At 38.6% G+C, this 18,895-nt stretch overlaps 1 protein-coding gene across 3 annotated transcripts in view; it reads right to left on the bottom strand.

Moving 5' to 3' along the window:
• The window catches only part of LOC126278912 (uncharacterized), a 124,921-nt gene extending 106,733 nt beyond the window's left edge, over positions 1 to 18,188 (bottom strand). For 2 of the 3 annotated variants that reach the window (XM_049979207.1, XM_049979198.1), the window contains exon 1: positions 17,838 to 18,182. In XM_049979207.1, the coding sequence (XP_049835164.1) occupies positions 17,838 to 17,876 (39 nt within the window). In that variant the 5' untranslated portion in view covers positions 17,877 to 18,182. Of the gene's footprint in view, positions 1 to 17,837 lie in introns of all 3 variants that reach the window. The other variant, XM_049979190.1, reaches the window with a different exon arrangement.
• Between the last annotated feature and the right edge of the window lie 707 nt (positions 18,189 to 18,895).

Here is an 18,895-nt window from a genome sequence, read left to right as displayed (position 1 = left end):
AAGGTCAACTATTCTGCTAAACTGTGAATTCAGAAACACAATTCATACAGAATCAAAACCATCAAACCTTAGGCTAGGTGTCCACTGGATGCACTAATACATGACAGACTAGTGCATGTTGTCATGTGCCACATTATCATATGACAACACAGTAGCCTTTGCTCATAATCCGAGCAAATCAGCACAGTTGGCCTTTAGGCTAGTGAGATTGTCAGGTCTTTCTCCGACTTAATTTTTATATATGCACAGGATACACCACGGTCTGGTAGACAAATAAATAGAAGACAGAAGTAACAATGGGTGAGTGATGTCAGTGAGCGGGCTGCCCATGTGGTAGAAACTCGCAGTTGCCCACTGTGGTCAGCTATGCTCAGAAAGCAGGCAGGAAAGAACAATCTAGGTGTCAAATTGCACTTCTCGTGAATGAGTCTGCTGCAGTGCAGTAATCATGAGAAGCAGTTCTGAAAATGATCAACTGTTATGTGCGCTGGCTTCGAGCAAGACTTTTTCATCAGCTACTTTCGAATGTCTCACGAACAATTCAAAACATTACATGAGCCTATTCAAACAAAAATCTCAAAAACTGAAACAAACTGGGAAAAGCCCATAGGTACACAGGAAATGTCAGTTTGTCTGAGGTAGACACAGTATTTATGATGTTAATTGCTTCTTTGTCGCTGCTTGTCAGAACATTATTTATTATAGAATATTATTTACAATAGTAGCTAATTACTTTATTATTTACCATAGCTACAAATTTTCAAAACTTCTAATAATCATAAGAAATGGAACTATGTAAATAAAATATAAACTTAAATATACTGTGAGACTGTACATCCCGGAATTACCTATGAGAAACTTAAACAAAGAAAGCAGTGTGCAAGCGTCCTGTTGTAACACTGGCAGCCAAATCGGTGGGTGCTGTGACAGTCAGAAGAGCATGGTTTGACAGTTATTGGCCATGCTAGGCTGGACGAGCTTCGTAGTGAGGTCAACAAGTGGCACATGACGACTGATGGAGCTCAAAAGCATGGGAAATCCTGACTGCAGGTCAACTAGCCTGACGCTCTGCACACGCGGTGGGGAAATCCCGAGCTTTTGAATGAACTGCACAAGGTAGCCACCATGGCCGAACTAAAGGAATACAGAAAATATGAAATGCAAGAAACGCTAAATAAAAACCGAACCAAACCAATGACGAAGAAAACAGTCGTGTGGTTTCCAAGACAAACGTTAGACAAGTGATTGAGTGAAGACATGCCCTCGATACAAGAATTAGTTTAAAAGATATTACATGTTAAATATTTTGCCTACAGAGTGATCCTTAAAAATTAATAACTCCCTTAATGCGTTAAGCGATTTAGACAAGTGTAGTGTCAATGGATACGGCTCAGTGAGCACTCTCAAACTCTTGTAATCAATTTTCCGTGAATATTTCATATTTCAAACTACAGGCCGAAATGCATACTCCGCAAAAATGTGATTTCTCTGGCAAATAAAACAGTAAAAGTAGTGGACGCATTAGTTAATAGCGGTTATGTGGGATGTATGAATGTAATCAGTTAAACTGTTCAATGTTTATTAGTGATGTAATGATGCAAGGGTCATTCCATGTCAATTCAACCAATCTGAGAAAATGTTCCAGCTGATAGTCTCAGATTTGGCTGAAATTTAGCACACCAAGGCTGCCAAGTGTGAAACACTAACGTACAAAATTTTAAGTTCCCCTGCCAATTAGTTCCAAAATTATGGCTTGTGAAAGAAGGTGGCGTGACCCAGAAATTGCAACCCGCATCTGGCAATCTATCTTCAGACCCAACTTCAGGTCTTAATAACTTTGGAACTATTCTGCACAGTACAGTGAAATTTTTACAACCCAGTAACATCCACTTAGAGAACACACTCTATGAATCAAAACACACAGAACTTATCTTGCCAATATCAGTCACACATACAGAGTTACATGTGCACACAAAAATTTGAAAAATTACCTGAAAAAACATGGATTTTCTAAGTGTGGTAGCACAAAAAGGACAAGTGATATCCAAACCAAATTTCAAACACTGCATAAGTAGACCATAATGATATATATTTCAAAATTTCAGCATGTTATTGCAAGACATTTGTGTACAATGGAAGTTGACAGATGTATTTGGTGATGTGGCCATGGTTCCACAACACAATTTTGTAAAAACATACCGTAAACTGTTCTGCCTCTTCTTATCCTCTCCCACAACTGTAATCACTAAGCAACAACATATAGACAGATTAACACAACCTATCATTAATGTTTACTGCACCTTAACTGCTAAAAACCAGTCAACTGCGCTTCGACGTGGTTTTGGTGCTCAGATGGAGCGGAGCTCGTGTGCAGACATGTCATATTGCAGCTGGAAGTTGCTTCATGTGTGTAACTGAAATATTTTCGAAGTATTTCGTTGGTACTTGTACAAGTTTCACCTGTGACGATCACAAGGAACTCTGAAAGAATTTCTGCTTGGTCATACTTAGAAGAAATTCACGTCAACTGAATTGATGGTTGGACCTTAAATATTTCGGTCAAAAAAGAGTTTGAAACATTGTTAAGCATTTGGATTCTGAATAGTATTAGGTTAGACGACTTCGTCTAAACATCTAATAACTGTCTGCAGTTTTGATACTGATCAGCAATTACAAATATTGTTAGTTTACCCTTACAGAACATCAACTTAGAAGTGTGCTAAAGCACTCTGAATAACGTTTGTGGCTTTGCTACACGTTAAGCAAACACATGCTGGTCGACTCAGGTTCTTGCACTGACAAATATTATTTTAAAAATAAACTTGTGAATAGTATGAAAGGATATTTCATTTGATTTTTATGGCATAAATTCATTCTGTGAAAAGTGAAAAACGAAATTTATTTCACCGCAAATTCCTGCCTGTAATTTATTAAATTTGAGACTGACCGCCTTAGTTTAGGATTAAATGTGACAGATGCAGTGGTTGGGTCGTGGACAAGTGATGAGTCAATATTTTGAAATTCAACCAGGTACTGGGAATCCCTATGAACAGTGTTTTTCTTGCTGTATTTAATTTTTTATTCACCAAACTTTGGCGGAAGCAGCAGTTAATAACTTCAACATTAGTCACTTACTTTTTCATTAAGCAAGGAAAACTGAACATACAAGGGTTACTTCATAACTAATGCACACCAATTTCTCTTGCTGAAACATTCTTTTTTCCAATATCTATTACAGTCATTCAGTATAGTCTCCCTGCTTCTCTATGCTGAACCCAATGTCTCGGAAGCTCAATTGTTCCATTCAGGACACCACTTCTGCTTATCCATCAAATGTCTCGGGTAATGGTGGTAGAAAAGCTCTTCCAGATAAAGATAACGGTGCCCACGCATAATTTTTTTCCAACTTCAGGAACAAAGTCAAAGTCTGGTGGACTCGTGCCAGTGCAATAGAAAAGATGTGGCAACACTTCCCACCGGTATTCAGACAGTTCTGGGGCTTTGTGCAGGTTTCGGATGAACTTATGATAAAACACTGCTATCACAGTTGTTCCACAGGGGACTCTATCATGATGATTTCTTGGTGATCATAAGCAAAAATCATCATTTGCTTCAGCTTCAATCGAGTGGTCAAAATTTTTTTTTGTCTTATCAACAGCGACAATTTGACCCAAGAAAACTTGACCTTCACAGCGAATCTCTGTTTAAGCAATGTTACAATGCCCACTTGTTTCTGCTTCTCTTCAGTAGTCAACCAGTGTGGGACCCACCCCACAGAAGTTTTTTTTCTTTTTCAAATCATTTGTCAGGATGCAGAATACTGATGTTGGGGTAATTCCCATGGTGAACTGGCCCCGGTGGCCAAGCGGTTCTAGGCGCTCCAGTCCAGAACCGTGCGACTGCTACGGTCGCAGGTTCGAATCCTGCCTCGCGCATGGATTTGTCTGATGTCCTTCGGTTAGTTAGGTTTAAGTAGTTCTAAGTTCTAGGGGACTGATGACCTCAGATGTTAAATCCCATAGTGCTCAGAGCCATTTGAACCAATTTTGAATTCCCATGGCTTCAGAGAGTGCCTTACATGTCGCACTGCAATCTTCTTCAAGAGCATCTGTCCCAAGTTTCACACTTGTTTCTTCAGTTGGCATTTTTGCCGTTCCGCATCTTGCATTATCGCCGATGTTCATATGACCATCACGAAAATGGTTAATCCCACGTGAAACTGTACAATGGCCCACTGTAAACTCACCACGAAGTTCACTTAACACAGTGTGGACTTTTGTAGGGTTTTGCCGCATAACATTTAAATCTTGATGCACAACTTCTGGTCCCCAACAGTCACCTCTCGGCAATTTTACGTTAGAGTAGACAGCAAAAAGACAAAAACACATGCTTCTTTGTCAAGTTTCCAACTACATCTAACGTGATCTTCATTGTTGTTGCATCAAACAACCCACAATAATACCAACCTGTGTGTTATTTATAAAATTTCCCTCTTATTAAAACATTCTTTCCCTGTAAATATTACAGTAATTACATTGCAATTGTCAACATTCTGTACAAATAAGAATGAGCTTATAAGTTGTCTACACTGAAACTAACTCCTGTCTTCTCATATATTTCTCTGAAGGTAGGAAAGTCACTGGAAAATTTCCCTGGTCACAATATTGCAGAGCATTTGATGACCCAGTAAAATCAATTATTTGAGTGACAGGAGGACTGCAGGGAATAGCTACAGAGGAGTTTTTCAGTTAAATATCCTGAGTTCATTCTCTCCCATTAACTGTGCCAGCTGCATTTTAAAAGTTTAAAGGCCAGCTGGAGCTTCTCTCCTTTTAGAGCTGTTGGTGTGGTGATAATTTATGGCTCCAACTGCCTGATAAACCAGCAAATGCTTTTTCCAACATGCATCGTGTGGTTTTGCTTATGCTGTGGGAGACGTAATTTCTCACATATTTCGTTAGTGGTAAGTCCTGAAGTAGCAATACAGGTATTCACACATGTTGTTTACAGCTTAAACTATACATCAGCACCATCAGTTTGAGCAAACATATTATTTAAAATGAACTGTAATTTCAAATCACAATATCCATCTGGAACTGCACATTACTTCAAAGTAAGTGATTTATTCATTGACATTACATATACAACAATCTCAAACAAAATGTTTACAAAAGAAGTCACTCAAAAGTAATGTAAATCTAAACTTGTAAAAACGACACTTCTACTGAGGATTAAATTCACTGTAGTGCAAACCCATAGTATGTTGTCTGTAGTGATGTATCCAGAAGACACGGAAGTTTCAGATGAATCTTACTGAAAGAAGATCCCTTGCTCTTGCTCCCTTACAAGGACAGTCAAAAGTTTTCATTCAGAAGAACCTCGCACAGAAGTGGCAACATACTCATCAAAAATTGGTAACCGCTATCTTCACTCTTTGCAGCTTGTTTTTTCAATCTTGGGTAATTTCTCATGATTTAGCTTCTAAACATTATTGCTGCACAAGCACCTCAAACTTTTCTCTCACACATTAGGCATTGCCTGTGTTTCGGGTTGTGATCAGCAGTAAGTGGGTAGGCTAAGCACACTTGGCATGTTTTTAAAGCACAACATTTTTTAACAAATTAATTAAATTAATTATATTATATATTATGTTACCTAAATGTTTTAGAAGTTTACATTATATAACATAAAATCTTCAATTATCATCTTACAAAATGTTTAAATATATAATTAATTAATTTGTAAAAAGGTTGCACTACTTACGTGCAACATGGGTGGCCATACAGCTCAAAAGACACTCCACACCCAGTGGCACTTTGCAATTTTCATATCGTCATGCGCTACCTGTACAATCAGGTGTCCTGCTGATGCATACAAAGAACGAAAATTTGCATGTTGTGATTCCTCATTCCTTTTGGCAGAACGGTTCGTCTTTATTACATCAAGGTCACTGGTGGGTACTTCACATGAAGCAACCCACCAAACCTCATCATCCTTGGCACGGAATGGATGCTCAGATTGAGCAAATCACGTTATTACAAATTTCTGTGAACTATCAGTCAGCTCCACTGCGACACTCTTTTGGGTGACCACATCTATCCGAAGTATGGCAATGCATTCATATCAATTTTGTAGGTCCATTCTGGAACACGCTTTGTTGGTTTGTGATAGACACTAAAAGTTTCCTCGTATGTCACCATGACATCCACCACGACTGCAAATTTGGTACCAGCTTATTCTACTATTTTTTGTTTTGAAGGTCTTCTGGAGGTCATTGTCTCGGACAACGGACAATTCAGGTCACCCGATTTCTCACAGTTTTTTGCTACCAATAGCATACACCATGTGATAATTTCACCTTTTCACCCCCAGTCCAACAGTGAAGCTGAACGGTTCGTTTGAACGTTCATAAGTGACATGCAGAAACTCCATGCCTCCCACACACAGCAGCAAGTTTTGAGGATTTTTCTGTCCTCCTCCTGCTCCTTGCCATGTGATGACAAGTTGCCAGCAGTACTGCTACTTAGTCATAGACATTGTACACTGTTGCATCTTCTGCCACATCAGACACAATGTCAACTGTAATATGAAGTCGCCTATACAGTTTTCTGAGAAAAACATGGTTGTGAGCACAGACTCATTAACAAACCCATCACATGTTGTTCGTGCATCATATTATGTCAATGTTTCTGCAACGGAATGTTTGTCCACTGACTCAGCATATCAGAGGGGTCAACACCAGCGGTCACTTCTGCCTCTGCCAGCTCAGGCCCCCCAACCCAGTGCAGTGCCCATGGAGGTTGATGCCCCACCGCTGCAGCCAATGTCACTCATCCTGCTGCCTGAACTGATGCCCGTGAATGTGCCGCCTCTGGAAGGTTATAAGGCCACTCCAAATGATCCCTTTGTTGTTCGACCGAGCATACTGTTCAACCAACCATAGCATCTGCATCTCTGGATGCATGTATGCATCCCGTGACCGGTTTTTCAACCCCTGTTCTTAGTAAATCGTAAGTTGTATAAAGAGGTGTGGATGGAGAGCTGTCAATGGCTACAGTTACACTCCCCATCTCCTCAACTGTGACAGCATTCAGTCCTCCCAGCCCCCATCCCCTTCCCATGCTGTCATCACATGCATCCACCCTAGACAATGACAGTGTGGAGTTGAGGGAGGGAGGGAGGGAGGGAGGGAGGGAGGGAGGGACGGGAAAAGAGAGAGAGAGAGAGAGAGAGAGAGAGAGAGAGAGAGAGAGAGAGAGAGAGAGAGAGGGGGGGGGGGGGGGGGGAGACGGTAATTTTCTCATCTGTCAACACCTGTTTTCTTTGGGATTTGAATTATTATATTCTTGACGTCCGAGGATATTTTGCCTGTCTCATAAATCTTGCTCACCAGGTGGTAGAGTTTGCCACTGTTGGCTCTCCCAAGGCTGTCACTAGTTCTAATGAGATGTCGTCTACTCCCTGGACCTTGTTTCGACTTAGGTCTTTCAGTGCTCTGTCAAACTCTTCAAGCAGTATCATATCTCCCATTTCATCTTGATCTACATTCTCTCCCATTTCCATAATATTGCCCTTAAATACACCGTCCTCGAACAGATCCTCTATATGCTCCTTCCACCTTTCCCTTCTTTGCTTACAACTGAGCTCTTGATGTTCATACAAGTGGTTCTCTTTTCTCCAAAGGTCTCTCTAATTTTCCTTTGGGCAGTATCTATCTCACCTCTAGTGATATATGCCTCTACATTCTTACATTTGTCCTCTAGCCATCCCTGCTTATCCATTTTGCACTTCCTGTAAATCTCATTTCTGAGATGTTTGTATTCCTTTTTACTGCATTTTTATATTTTCTCCTTTCATCAATTAAATTCAATATCTCTTCTGTTACCCAAGGATTACTACTAGCCCTTGTCTTTTCATCTACTTGATCCTCTGCTGCCTTCACTATTTCATCTCTCAAAGCTACCCATCCTTCTTCTACTGTATTTCTTTCCCCTGTTCTTGTCCATTGTTCCCTAATGCTCTCTCTGAAACTCTCTACAATCTCCAGTTGTTTCAGTTTATCCAGGTCCCATCTCTTAAAATTCTCACCTTTTTAAATGTCTTACAAACACTATGCGAGTCATTTTTCAAGTAAATTTGTCAGTATCAAGTGATACTATAATAATCAGAGACAGTTATAAATACTTAGAACATTCTGGTGATAATGGATTGTACAGAGTTACGTAAATCTTCTTATCTATATTGTAAGGAAGTAAACTAATATTTTATACATTGAAGTTCCCCTCAATCTCCTCCCGTAGCAAACCAAAGAACCCACCCTTGTGATGGCGAGTGTATTTTTGTACCACACAACAGCATCTGAATATCATTCACAAGTAAAAATCTCCATTACTGGTAAACTGCTCTTCACTGCAACAGATTTCACTCTAGTCAACCTATTCCTTACATCTTTACTGTCAGAAGTACTGCTTTGCATTTCATAATAAATGCTGCCTTGGTGCTGCTTGGATTGATGGTGTCCATCAGAAAGACCATCTGATTGAAGCAAGGCCACTGTTTAGATGTTTTCATACCTTATTCAGATATATTATCATTACATTCTTCCTTTTTCTCCTAAAACAATCCCTCCGACTTCACCATCCTTTCTTCACTTCAGCAACAACAACAAAATGATAATACTATTGTGATGTGTGCTACTTATGTCAGTGATACCAGGAACTCTTAACCATTTTATAATTCATCTCATGTCTGACAAGTTAGATTCTCAAGTGGCTTAAAACTCTTCTATGAAATTTGATTGTTGGAAATAAGTAATGAATATAATTTCTGTATACATTCCAAATTTTGAAGTACGTCTGTCAATCAGTCGAGTCTTATGTTTTTATGAAATCAACTAACACAACCGAGAACTTTCTTCCTGCGATTGTTATTCTCAGAATACTGTGGAGATAAAAGATTTATTTAAGAAATGATCACCCTTTTCTGAAATCTTCTCAATACTAACCTATTTCACAAATGAATTTTTTCCTACTATGTTTGATTAGGCCTTGGAAAGTAATTTATAAGAAACAGTTTGCCAGATAAATTTGTTGGTAAAGGTTGCACTGACTGTGTCACCTTTCTTAGAATGGGTTTATGAGAAGAAATTTTCAATCTGCAAAGATTTCTTTATTTTTTAACATACATTACAGGTCACACAGAATAACATTTTTTTAATTCCAAAAAGTCTAATGTCCACTGAGTTCATAAATTTGTGACAAAGCATGATTTTTCGTAACAACGCACGAGAAAAACAAATACGTGTTGAGTAATGGGGTGTTACCAGTACAAACAAACCAGTTGGGCACTATCACGTGACCATACAAAAGCTTCAGATGAGTTTGAGCTTTCCCAGCCAGTATAATGACAGTGATGGACAGCAAAAAGCCAGTGAGCCTGGAGCAAGAACAAAGATGATTGTGGTACCAAATGACACCTCATTATCACATGAGGAAATTTACTTCCCAGTTGCAGGAGTTGGCAGCTAAGGAATTAGAAGGAACAGGTGATTTTCTTGGTCCTCGTGTGTTAGTGAGCAGTGAAAGTGGTATTATGTGATTTTCACTACTTTGTCTCAAATTATTTAGAAATCATATTATAATCAAACAATTATTACAGTAACAATTCTTGCTGATCTTAAGGAGCCACCTTACAAGTTCTCCTCCTGTTTCCTGTAAACAGCCTGGAGTAAAACTTAACTAAGGCAGGAGGTGGGACAAGCTAGCATAGCATGTCAAACCTGTCTAGTTCGTATATGATCGTACATCTTCAGTTATACCAACGTTATTCATTTATTTATTAATATCAACGTTTCCTAACACTGTAAAATCACTGAAACAAAGTATTTATGACCTGTAGACTCCTCCTAATGTCTGTGTGGCAAAAGGCAACTCTTGTTAGCAAACATTTATTACTTACAATTACTTGATTCGCCAGAATAAATGTACATTCCCTACATCTCTCTTTGTTGACGACATGAACGATTTCTGCATTGGCACCTCATCCCAATGGCCAGATGGCCAACCGCTTCTAGTAACCAACATGGGAACCTACAGCTCACTCCTTACTGTGTACATACTGCAGTGCTGATACATTTGGTTCATATATGTGAAATAGCAAAACTGGAAATAGAGTAAAATGCGCTCTTTTCTCCAAATATGGGGCGCAAGGCAAACAGACACGACTCGGAATCCACAGTTGTGGTATATATTATGTAAATTTAAGGTGGAGAGGGCAGACAGGAAAGCAAACAGAAGGGGCCATTGATATCAGCTGAACCAGGACTTCTTGTGGACTTAGCGGTGATAAGTGAAAATGTGTGCCGGACCGGAACTTCAATCTGGAATCTCCTGCTTACTATAGACACTTGCATTAACCACTGTGACATCCAGACACAGTGTTTATCACTAATTTGTGAACAATCACGGCACACTCCCTGGCCTAGCCATATTCTCACCTAATGCCACCTATCCACAGTCACCCTCCACGTCCTCCATGCTAATTAATTTTAGATTCCCAATAAAGGTCCCACATAAATGTGCATCTGGACTAAAGATAGTTGATTCACTGCCCAATGAGGCGAATCAGTTATATGAATGCATGGTGTCATGTCTGAAAGAACTGACACCATATGAATGCATGGTGTCAGTTCTTTCAGACATGACACCATGCAATGATACAATTAATTTGCCTTAAAGAGCAATGACTCCACACTCTTCAGTAGGGAGGCATATTTACCTTCGACTTCCAGTGGGAATCTAAAATTAGCGGACATGGAGGACATGGAAAGGGACTGTGGACAGGTGGCACTGGGCGGTGGGAGTGGGAGTCAGCCGGGAACCGTGCCCAGATCATCTGCGCATTTGTGATAAACATTGTCCCTAGATAGTGCAGTGGTTAACGCAACTGCCTAGTAAGCAGGAGATTCCAGGTTCGAGTCTCAGTTTGGCATACAATTGCACTCATCACTCAGCTTATATCATTAGTTTCTTCCCTTTCCTTTTCTTTCTACCGCCTCCACCTCCAATTTACATTTCCTGTTTTCTGTAACTCTGCCAGTGATAAAGAAAGCAAAACCATACATTGTTTGTGTACAGCTTTTGTCGGATACATATAAAGTGAAAGAATTATATGGGAGAAATAATTTGCGCACTGACTTACACGTCCTCCTATCATAGGAGAGCATGTAAGAGAGAAATTGAAACCACATATTTTCACAACTCATCATTTTCTTTTTCACCTATCAGTTTTAACAGAAAACTTGTCCACTGTGGTTTAAAAAAATATGTGACTCATATGCACTTGAATGTTCATTAGTGAACTGTGTAAAAATTTGAAGCAAATCACTCAAGAACTCTTCGATATTTCTGATAACAATTTCCCCCATTACGCATTACATCTATATGTATTAAAAACATGTATAGCTATGTCTGTCCTAGCGTTCAATAAAGTAGCACGTAAAAATTGAAGAAAAAGAAAGAGAGAGAGAGAGAGAGAGAGAGAGAGAGAGAGAGAGAGAGAGAGAGAGAGAGAGAGAGAGAGAGAGTGTAAGGTGGGGGGAGGGGGGGGGGGGGTGCACACACCTACTATGTCAGATGAAGGCACTCTGGCCAAAAGATTACTCGTTGGTGTGCCTGTCTGTGACTCAACATATCCACTAAATGGTGAGTTGCAATCTGTCCTCCTCATGATACTGTGTATTTACATACTACATGTATATTTAAGCCAACTGCCTTGCTGTAGTGGTAACATTCGTTCTCATTAGATAACTGAAGTTAAGTGCTGTTGGGCTGGGACAGCACTTGGATGGGTGACCATCAAGTCTGCAGAGTGCTGTTGGCAAGCGAGGCACAGAGGCCCTGTGAGGCAAAACTGAGGAGCTACTTGATTGCAAAGTAGTGGCTCTGGTCTCATAAACTGACATATGACCGGGACAGCCGTGTGCTGACCACACGCCCCTCCATATACGCATCCAGTGACACCTGTGGGCTGAGGATGACACGGCCTTCCAAGGCCTGTTCGGATCGAGTTTAGTTTAGTTTACATGTATACTTAAAAAACATATACCCTATATTTGTCCAAATCTTCATTAGAGAATCATGTAAAAATGTGAAGTAAATCAATCATATATGTTGAGTTTTTGGTAACTATGTTAAACGAAGACTTCTTTTTATTTAGTAGTATAGGTGTATACTTTTTTTCCTTGATAAACATATAAAAACGTCTTAGGTAAAAAATGCACCAACTAGTAAAGTACGGAAAGGAAGCATACTGCACAAAATAAAACAGATTATTCAGGGTAGCAGGGTCAGTACGATTACAGTGTGACTTCTGTCTTCTATTTCATTCTCACACAGGTAAGTGAACAGTCGTACGTGGAAGCTACTTCACAATGACTGCACTGGATGAAATTAAAAATAACTTAGGAGTTCAGTACTACTGAAATGGCCAATATTTTTGGTGAAAAGCTCTCAGGTTTCGAGCTGGGTGCATTAAAATACCACATCGCTGTTACATTGCCACCTCACTGGAAACCTGAGAATGTTTCACCAAAAGTTCATGCTGGGATAGCCTACATTCACATATATGTCTGACACTGTCAATCAAGCTTTGACATCAGCAAGATGGCAGATATCACCATTTAGTCTTTATACAACAAGTCAACCATGACGTCAGACATTAAAGATGCCAATATACAAAAATAATAAAAAAATATATTTAACTGGAAATAAGGACATGGCACTAGTAAGGTAATTGGGGGGGGGGGGGGGGGGTTGATTGGGCAGTTAGGTGAAGAGTTAAAGAAATACATGACATGCCTAATACTTAAAAGGCACACCAAACCAAAAGCTTTCACAAAAATCCAGCAATTGAATTAACCAACAATTCAAAAAATATCAATAAAAGTAATTACAGAAACTGAACTATAAGATACCAGGAAACAAATTAATGTGCAAAACAATGGTATTGGAATTTCCAGTTGACATACATAGCTCAAAAAACAGCCCACACTAATACGGAATCAGACATTGCTCCAAAAGTCAAAATCTATAATTTCAGTTGGCTTACATAGCTCCAACAAAGTCCACGATACCATGGCACCACAAACTGCTCCAAAAGCCAAGATGGCAATTTCTGTTCACCTACATACCTCAAACCAAGTCTTCAATACCATAAAAACCAACAACCGGTATCGGTAATTTCATTAGACCTAGTTCAAATGAAGTCCATAATATGACATGCAGCTCCAAAAATCCAGTTTCTAAAACTTTGCCTCAGTAACAGCTCAGAAAAATTCCACAATACCAACTAACCACAAATTGCTTATGCAGCTGTTATCACAAGCTTAACGTAAGTGAAATAGATAAAACGAACTCCACGGTACCCATTAATGACAATAATCATTATTACTTTTGACTAACAACAATACACAATAAATCATAAAAAATTATACTAACATCACTTTCGATATACAAAGAACACACAATTATGTACATAAATGCATGTACCACACATGCTACAATAAAGAAAGTAAACTAAAGAACTACAAATTACACAAACTAGAAGCCCAAAAAGAAAAATCTTACGAAAAATACTTGGACCACCAAAAAATACAGAGGTATGGAAATTAAAAATCAATGAAAAAGTTTATCGCAACATAGAAAACATAAATGGAACACTACAAATGAGGTGACTGCTAATTTTTGGACACTTATACAGAATGAACAGCGACAGCTTAACCAAACGGATTTTTAAATATCTTTGTGACAAGAAGTCAACAATAGCCTGGATACAAGAAGTTGGGAAAGATTTGAAAAGAAACAACATAAGTGAAAAAGAGGCAACAGAAAGAGAGAGTTTCAAGAGGAAAGTGTTAAAAATGGAAGGATTCCACAGCAAGAGGGATAAGATGACAGGGTCAAAATGGTCTGAGGAGAGAAAAAGGATACATAGTGAAAAGATGAAATAATAGTGGAGGAAAACGAAAGAATAACAAATAAAAAAGCACTGAAATTGGTGCATGGTCCTTAGATGACCCAAACAAATAAAGAAGAAGAAAGAACAGTCACCTTCTGTCTCAATTTTATATCAATGCACAATGCATTTCAAGCCCTGGGGGCCTATTTTTAGGTACTCCATTGCGGTATACAATGACCTGCTGGTATGAACATACCATCGAACTAATAATTCCAAGGTTGAAAACAAATCTGTATCCAATAACCACACATATTAACAAACATTCACTAACTTGACAACAAACACACAATTCTAATACAAATCCTAGTAATAGCACTTCACCCATCCAATTACTCACTAGCAACACTCAAAAACAATTTAAAAACATCAACATTCAACACTAGAGAGCACCACCACATAAACCAAAATGCTCTATTAACAAACGATCCAGTTCAAATACACCACACAACCATTACACATAAAATGGTTACATCACGGGTCAAAGCTAACAACCATTACTGTAAGTTACAGTTGATTCTGTGTCTAAAATGTGTTAATGCAACCACAGACCAACATCATTTGTTAACAATGTAAATTGCCAATGAAAACAACAAATCATAAGAAACAAATAATAGTAACATGTACCTGGCTTTGTATGCCACAATTAAACATGTGTATTAACAACAATTTTGGGTATGTATATACATACGATACACAGATAAATGACCATTCCTCTGGTGCTACAAAAAAAATATTCGTAACACACATGTAGCAACTATGACTTACAGAGCAAGCACAACGATGACGATTCACCCCCACCCCCCCCCCCCCCCCCACGAGTACAATATTGGCAATTACAGAGGTAATGGCAAGTGTTACTTGACGCTCTTAACAAGGGTGGCTGTGTTACAGTCATTTTTAAACTTACTACATGCTTTAGACACTGTAAGCTATAAAAAAAAAACTACTAAACAAGCTTCGAACACTAGATGTAAAGAGAACAGCGAATGATTGGTTCCAGTCTCACTGAGAAAACAATGGTAAAGTTGGGAGATAGTTCACATGTGCCGACAACAAATTTTAGTAAATAATTGTCAGACAAGAAACACATAAAGATAGCTGTCCATAAGGTTAGCATATTGGGTCCAATTTTCTCTGAGTATATATCAGCCTAATGTCTTTCAGGACAGTATACAATGTGGAGGAAAAGTTCTCTTTACTGATGACAGCAGCAGCACCACAGTCAGTCATAGTACTCCTGTTAGATAAAGCAAATGAAACCCTCATGGATGTTTTCCATTGGGGAATGAGGAGGAATATTTGATACTAGCATCAGCTTTGGCCAGTGTCATTGGAAACACGCGGCAAATGTTGTAACAACGTAATAATGTGATGTGAGTGGCACTGTTTCTGCTTTCACATTTGTTGGCTTTGCCAGCTCCCAACAAGTTACCTTCCAGTCTAACCTAGTCCTCTGTCTAAGCTACACATCAGTCTTTCACCACTATTAAGTTTCTTCGCTTCAATGTTCATTGGCTTCATCCACTAACACTCAAACTACGAAAATACACACAAAAAGGTGACATCATGACAACCACTAACATCAGACCATTGGTCAAAGCCTACAAGTAGTATCCAATATTTCTCTTGAGACCAACTGAGCAGTACATAATAAATTAACACTGAACATCAAGAAAACAGTATGCGCTTACCAAGAGAAAATAACTGTTGCGTTAAGCATAGCTGACAGTTATATACATTGTGTAACAAACACAATGTCTCTAGGAATGAGTACTGAGTGTCATTTACAAGGAAGGAACGCACAAAAAAGCTACTGTCAAAAAGAATGTCTCCAGCACCTTATGCTCCTAGTGTTCTAGCATCCATCTGCAACAGCCAACGTCTTGTAGTGACAGATCATGCTATGAACACACTACTCTTAGTTACAGGATTCTTTTCTGGGGATCAGACACAAAACATGGACACCATTTTTAAACTGCAGAAAAGGGCAATAAAAATATTAACAAGAAATAGTAGTCAGACTCTCTGTAAAGAAAGTCAGACACTCTGTAAGGAACTTTTTAAAAAATGGGTATCCTTAGTGCACATCTACCAATCCATCATGAAAATCAGGGAAAATTTTATGAAGTATCTATTTCACTAATAGTTGCACAGGTAATATTAGAACAAGGGTATGTTTCAACTTACACATACCAAGGAAATGGCAGAAAATAGCTCATACTAACATTTTCCATCAGAAAATAGAACTGTATAATAAACTGTCCAAGGAGATGAAAATATCTCTTACATTAAAGTTCTTTAAAAATGTAACTAAAATGTACTTAATACGCAATGCAAACTACACAACGAAATATTACTTGGAGGAATCAGTATTTACAATAAAAGGGTCAACTACAACAAACTGTCACATTATAATAAACTATCATAATGTAATGCATACACAAGAAATCGTGTGCCAAGGTCCACAGTACACGATAGTAATGTCTCATCATTTTCCAGACATCAGTATCTCCTTATGGAGGAATGCTGACTATATTTCAGGACAGCTACAGGGAAGACATGAATGGGGTATAGTTGCATGTTTACAGGCCCGGCATCACTGTTTTCAACAGAGTGGTATCAGTGCAAGGGGTATAATAGCATGTTCAAGGTCAGAAAGTTACAAGCGGGGGTTCTTAGTTTGTGCAGTGATAAATATTTAATGCTATGTTATATATTTGAAGTTAATTTATTAATAATAGATGCTGTTGAACTCTATGACAGTTCCGTATCTGCACAAACTGCTTGTAAACAAAAAACATCGAACAATACGGACCCACTAAATAAGGCAGTTCAGTTGTTAAATCACTGTCATCATATTCAGGGGGATGGAGTTTATTCATTCCAGTCATCGTGATTTAGGTTGTCCCAAATGATGTTGGGCAAATTCTAGGATAGATCCTTCACCAAGGACCTGTCCAGTTAACATAAGAGCATAATCATAAATATTGTGTGTGTGTGTGTGTGTGTGTGTGTGTGTGTGTGTGTGTGTGTGTGTGTTCTGGGCTTTTTATTTTCATTGTAATGTGTTGACAAATGCTGGACCACTGAGAGATGACCTCTGGATAAATAAGCAAATCAAATCAGCACCACAGTGTAAATGTTTGAGATTGTTTCTCTTAAACTTTGTTATGTGCCTATTGCTTGTTGAAGCATAGCATCAATAGAAAAATCACCTCTGAAGTGAACGTTCATGATGATTGGCGAGGAAATATGTGGCACTTTTGGCTCTAACATCAACAAAATACCTTCCATTTATAAGCATTTCGTGGCACAGGAAAAAATATCATTGCCACTAAAAACCCGTATGCCTGACGTGTTGTTGAAAACACTACATTAAATTGTTTCAGGTCTAATGAAGATAAGAGAAACGTATAAGCCCTCAACTAAAAATGTACTTACTATGTGTCAACACTAAAATTAGATAACATTGTTGCTCACGCGAAAAGTACAACATTCTGGCTTAATTGGGTATATGTGTACACACAAAGATCATAAGAATTACAACAAAGTGCAACACGCACTACGGAACGACTTCAGTAATACTTGAATTTACTTTTTTACTGTTTGTTAACTTACTTCATACAATATCAATTACAAAAAGCAAATCGATATTCTTTTAATAACAAAGAACAACACGAGGTTATAAACGTTCTAGTTTCTTTGTTATAATAGTATTTCTGTACACAAAAAAATCATATCTCTATGGTGACAAGCTTGTGTACATTTTCTCCGTGACTGGCACGCATATAACCTAAAGCTTCATGTTTTAACTGACTTACCTCGCAACCTGCGCATATTGGTTCCTGAAATCCATCCATTTTCGGCAGCAGTTATTACAACGTGAAAATGTGTGTATCTATAATGACAAAACATAATTCCTTAAAACCGGCATAAAGTCACCTACACTCAACAACTCCATTTCGAAAAACCCTAAAGTCAAAGCGAAGGAAAGATATTAAACTTTTAAATCGATTGTACAATCAATACGGGGACAAGTCAAGGTATTCTTTAACAGTTCTCTAAAGAAAAATTAATCAGTAGACACACAGGAACTTATTCACTGGCGTACAGTTTAACCTAGAGTTATTTAGGTTCATGTAACACACGTATGTAAGTAAACACAAAGTCCCAACGTTCGCCAAACGCTCTGGTCCGTCGGTTGGCAGAGTTGAGTGTTGGGCGAAGATCTTTGGATTTGTTATTCGTATGTCTTTATTTCCGTTCACGGAGGAGTGACGACTGACGTTTCCCTGCGGAAGCGAATGTGTGTGGGTTATGTTTTGTTTATTATAAAATCCTGTTTGTTGTATTTGGCAGTACGCGTCGTTTTATTCGAATGTCTGTCTTTTGTGTAATAACCCACACATTATAAAATACATCCCCGTATTTCACGGCGCGTGCAACATTTCGATTTAACGAATTCGAAAAGTAAAACAAACGAGTTTCGAAATAAACTTAACTATTTCCGAGCTGCACTGTGAAATTAGAAGCTTCAAGGTAAGTCGACGTAGATGGATGTATTATATTCAATAACTGAGAGCTGTGTGTAGTAAATGACTGAAGATACTTTCAGGTTTAATATAAGCGGTTGGACGCTTTCTACCACTTAACAAGTGTGTTTTGTCATTTATCGCAAAAATGAGAAATGATCTGGTATCACAGTTACTGTTAACGTACACTTACAAACACAACGAGGAGTTGGTAAGAAAGGGGGTGTGGCAGAGCAGCACTAGGCTCTCCTTGATTGTGTATGGCAAGTGAACTAAAATATGAACCGTAAAGATTCGAATGCGTACTGCTGTATTCTACGCGGCAATATTTATTACCTCCAAAGCAC

The sequence above is a fragment of the Schistocerca gregaria genome, chromosome 1, assembly GCF_023897955.1.
Source record: "Schistocerca gregaria isolate iqSchGreg1 chromosome 1, iqSchGreg1.2, whole genome shotgun sequence".
Taxonomy (NCBI): domain Eukaryota; kingdom Metazoa; phylum Arthropoda; class Insecta; order Orthoptera; family Acrididae; genus Schistocerca; species Schistocerca gregaria.
This window is presented reverse-complemented; position numbering and strand designations above follow the sequence as displayed.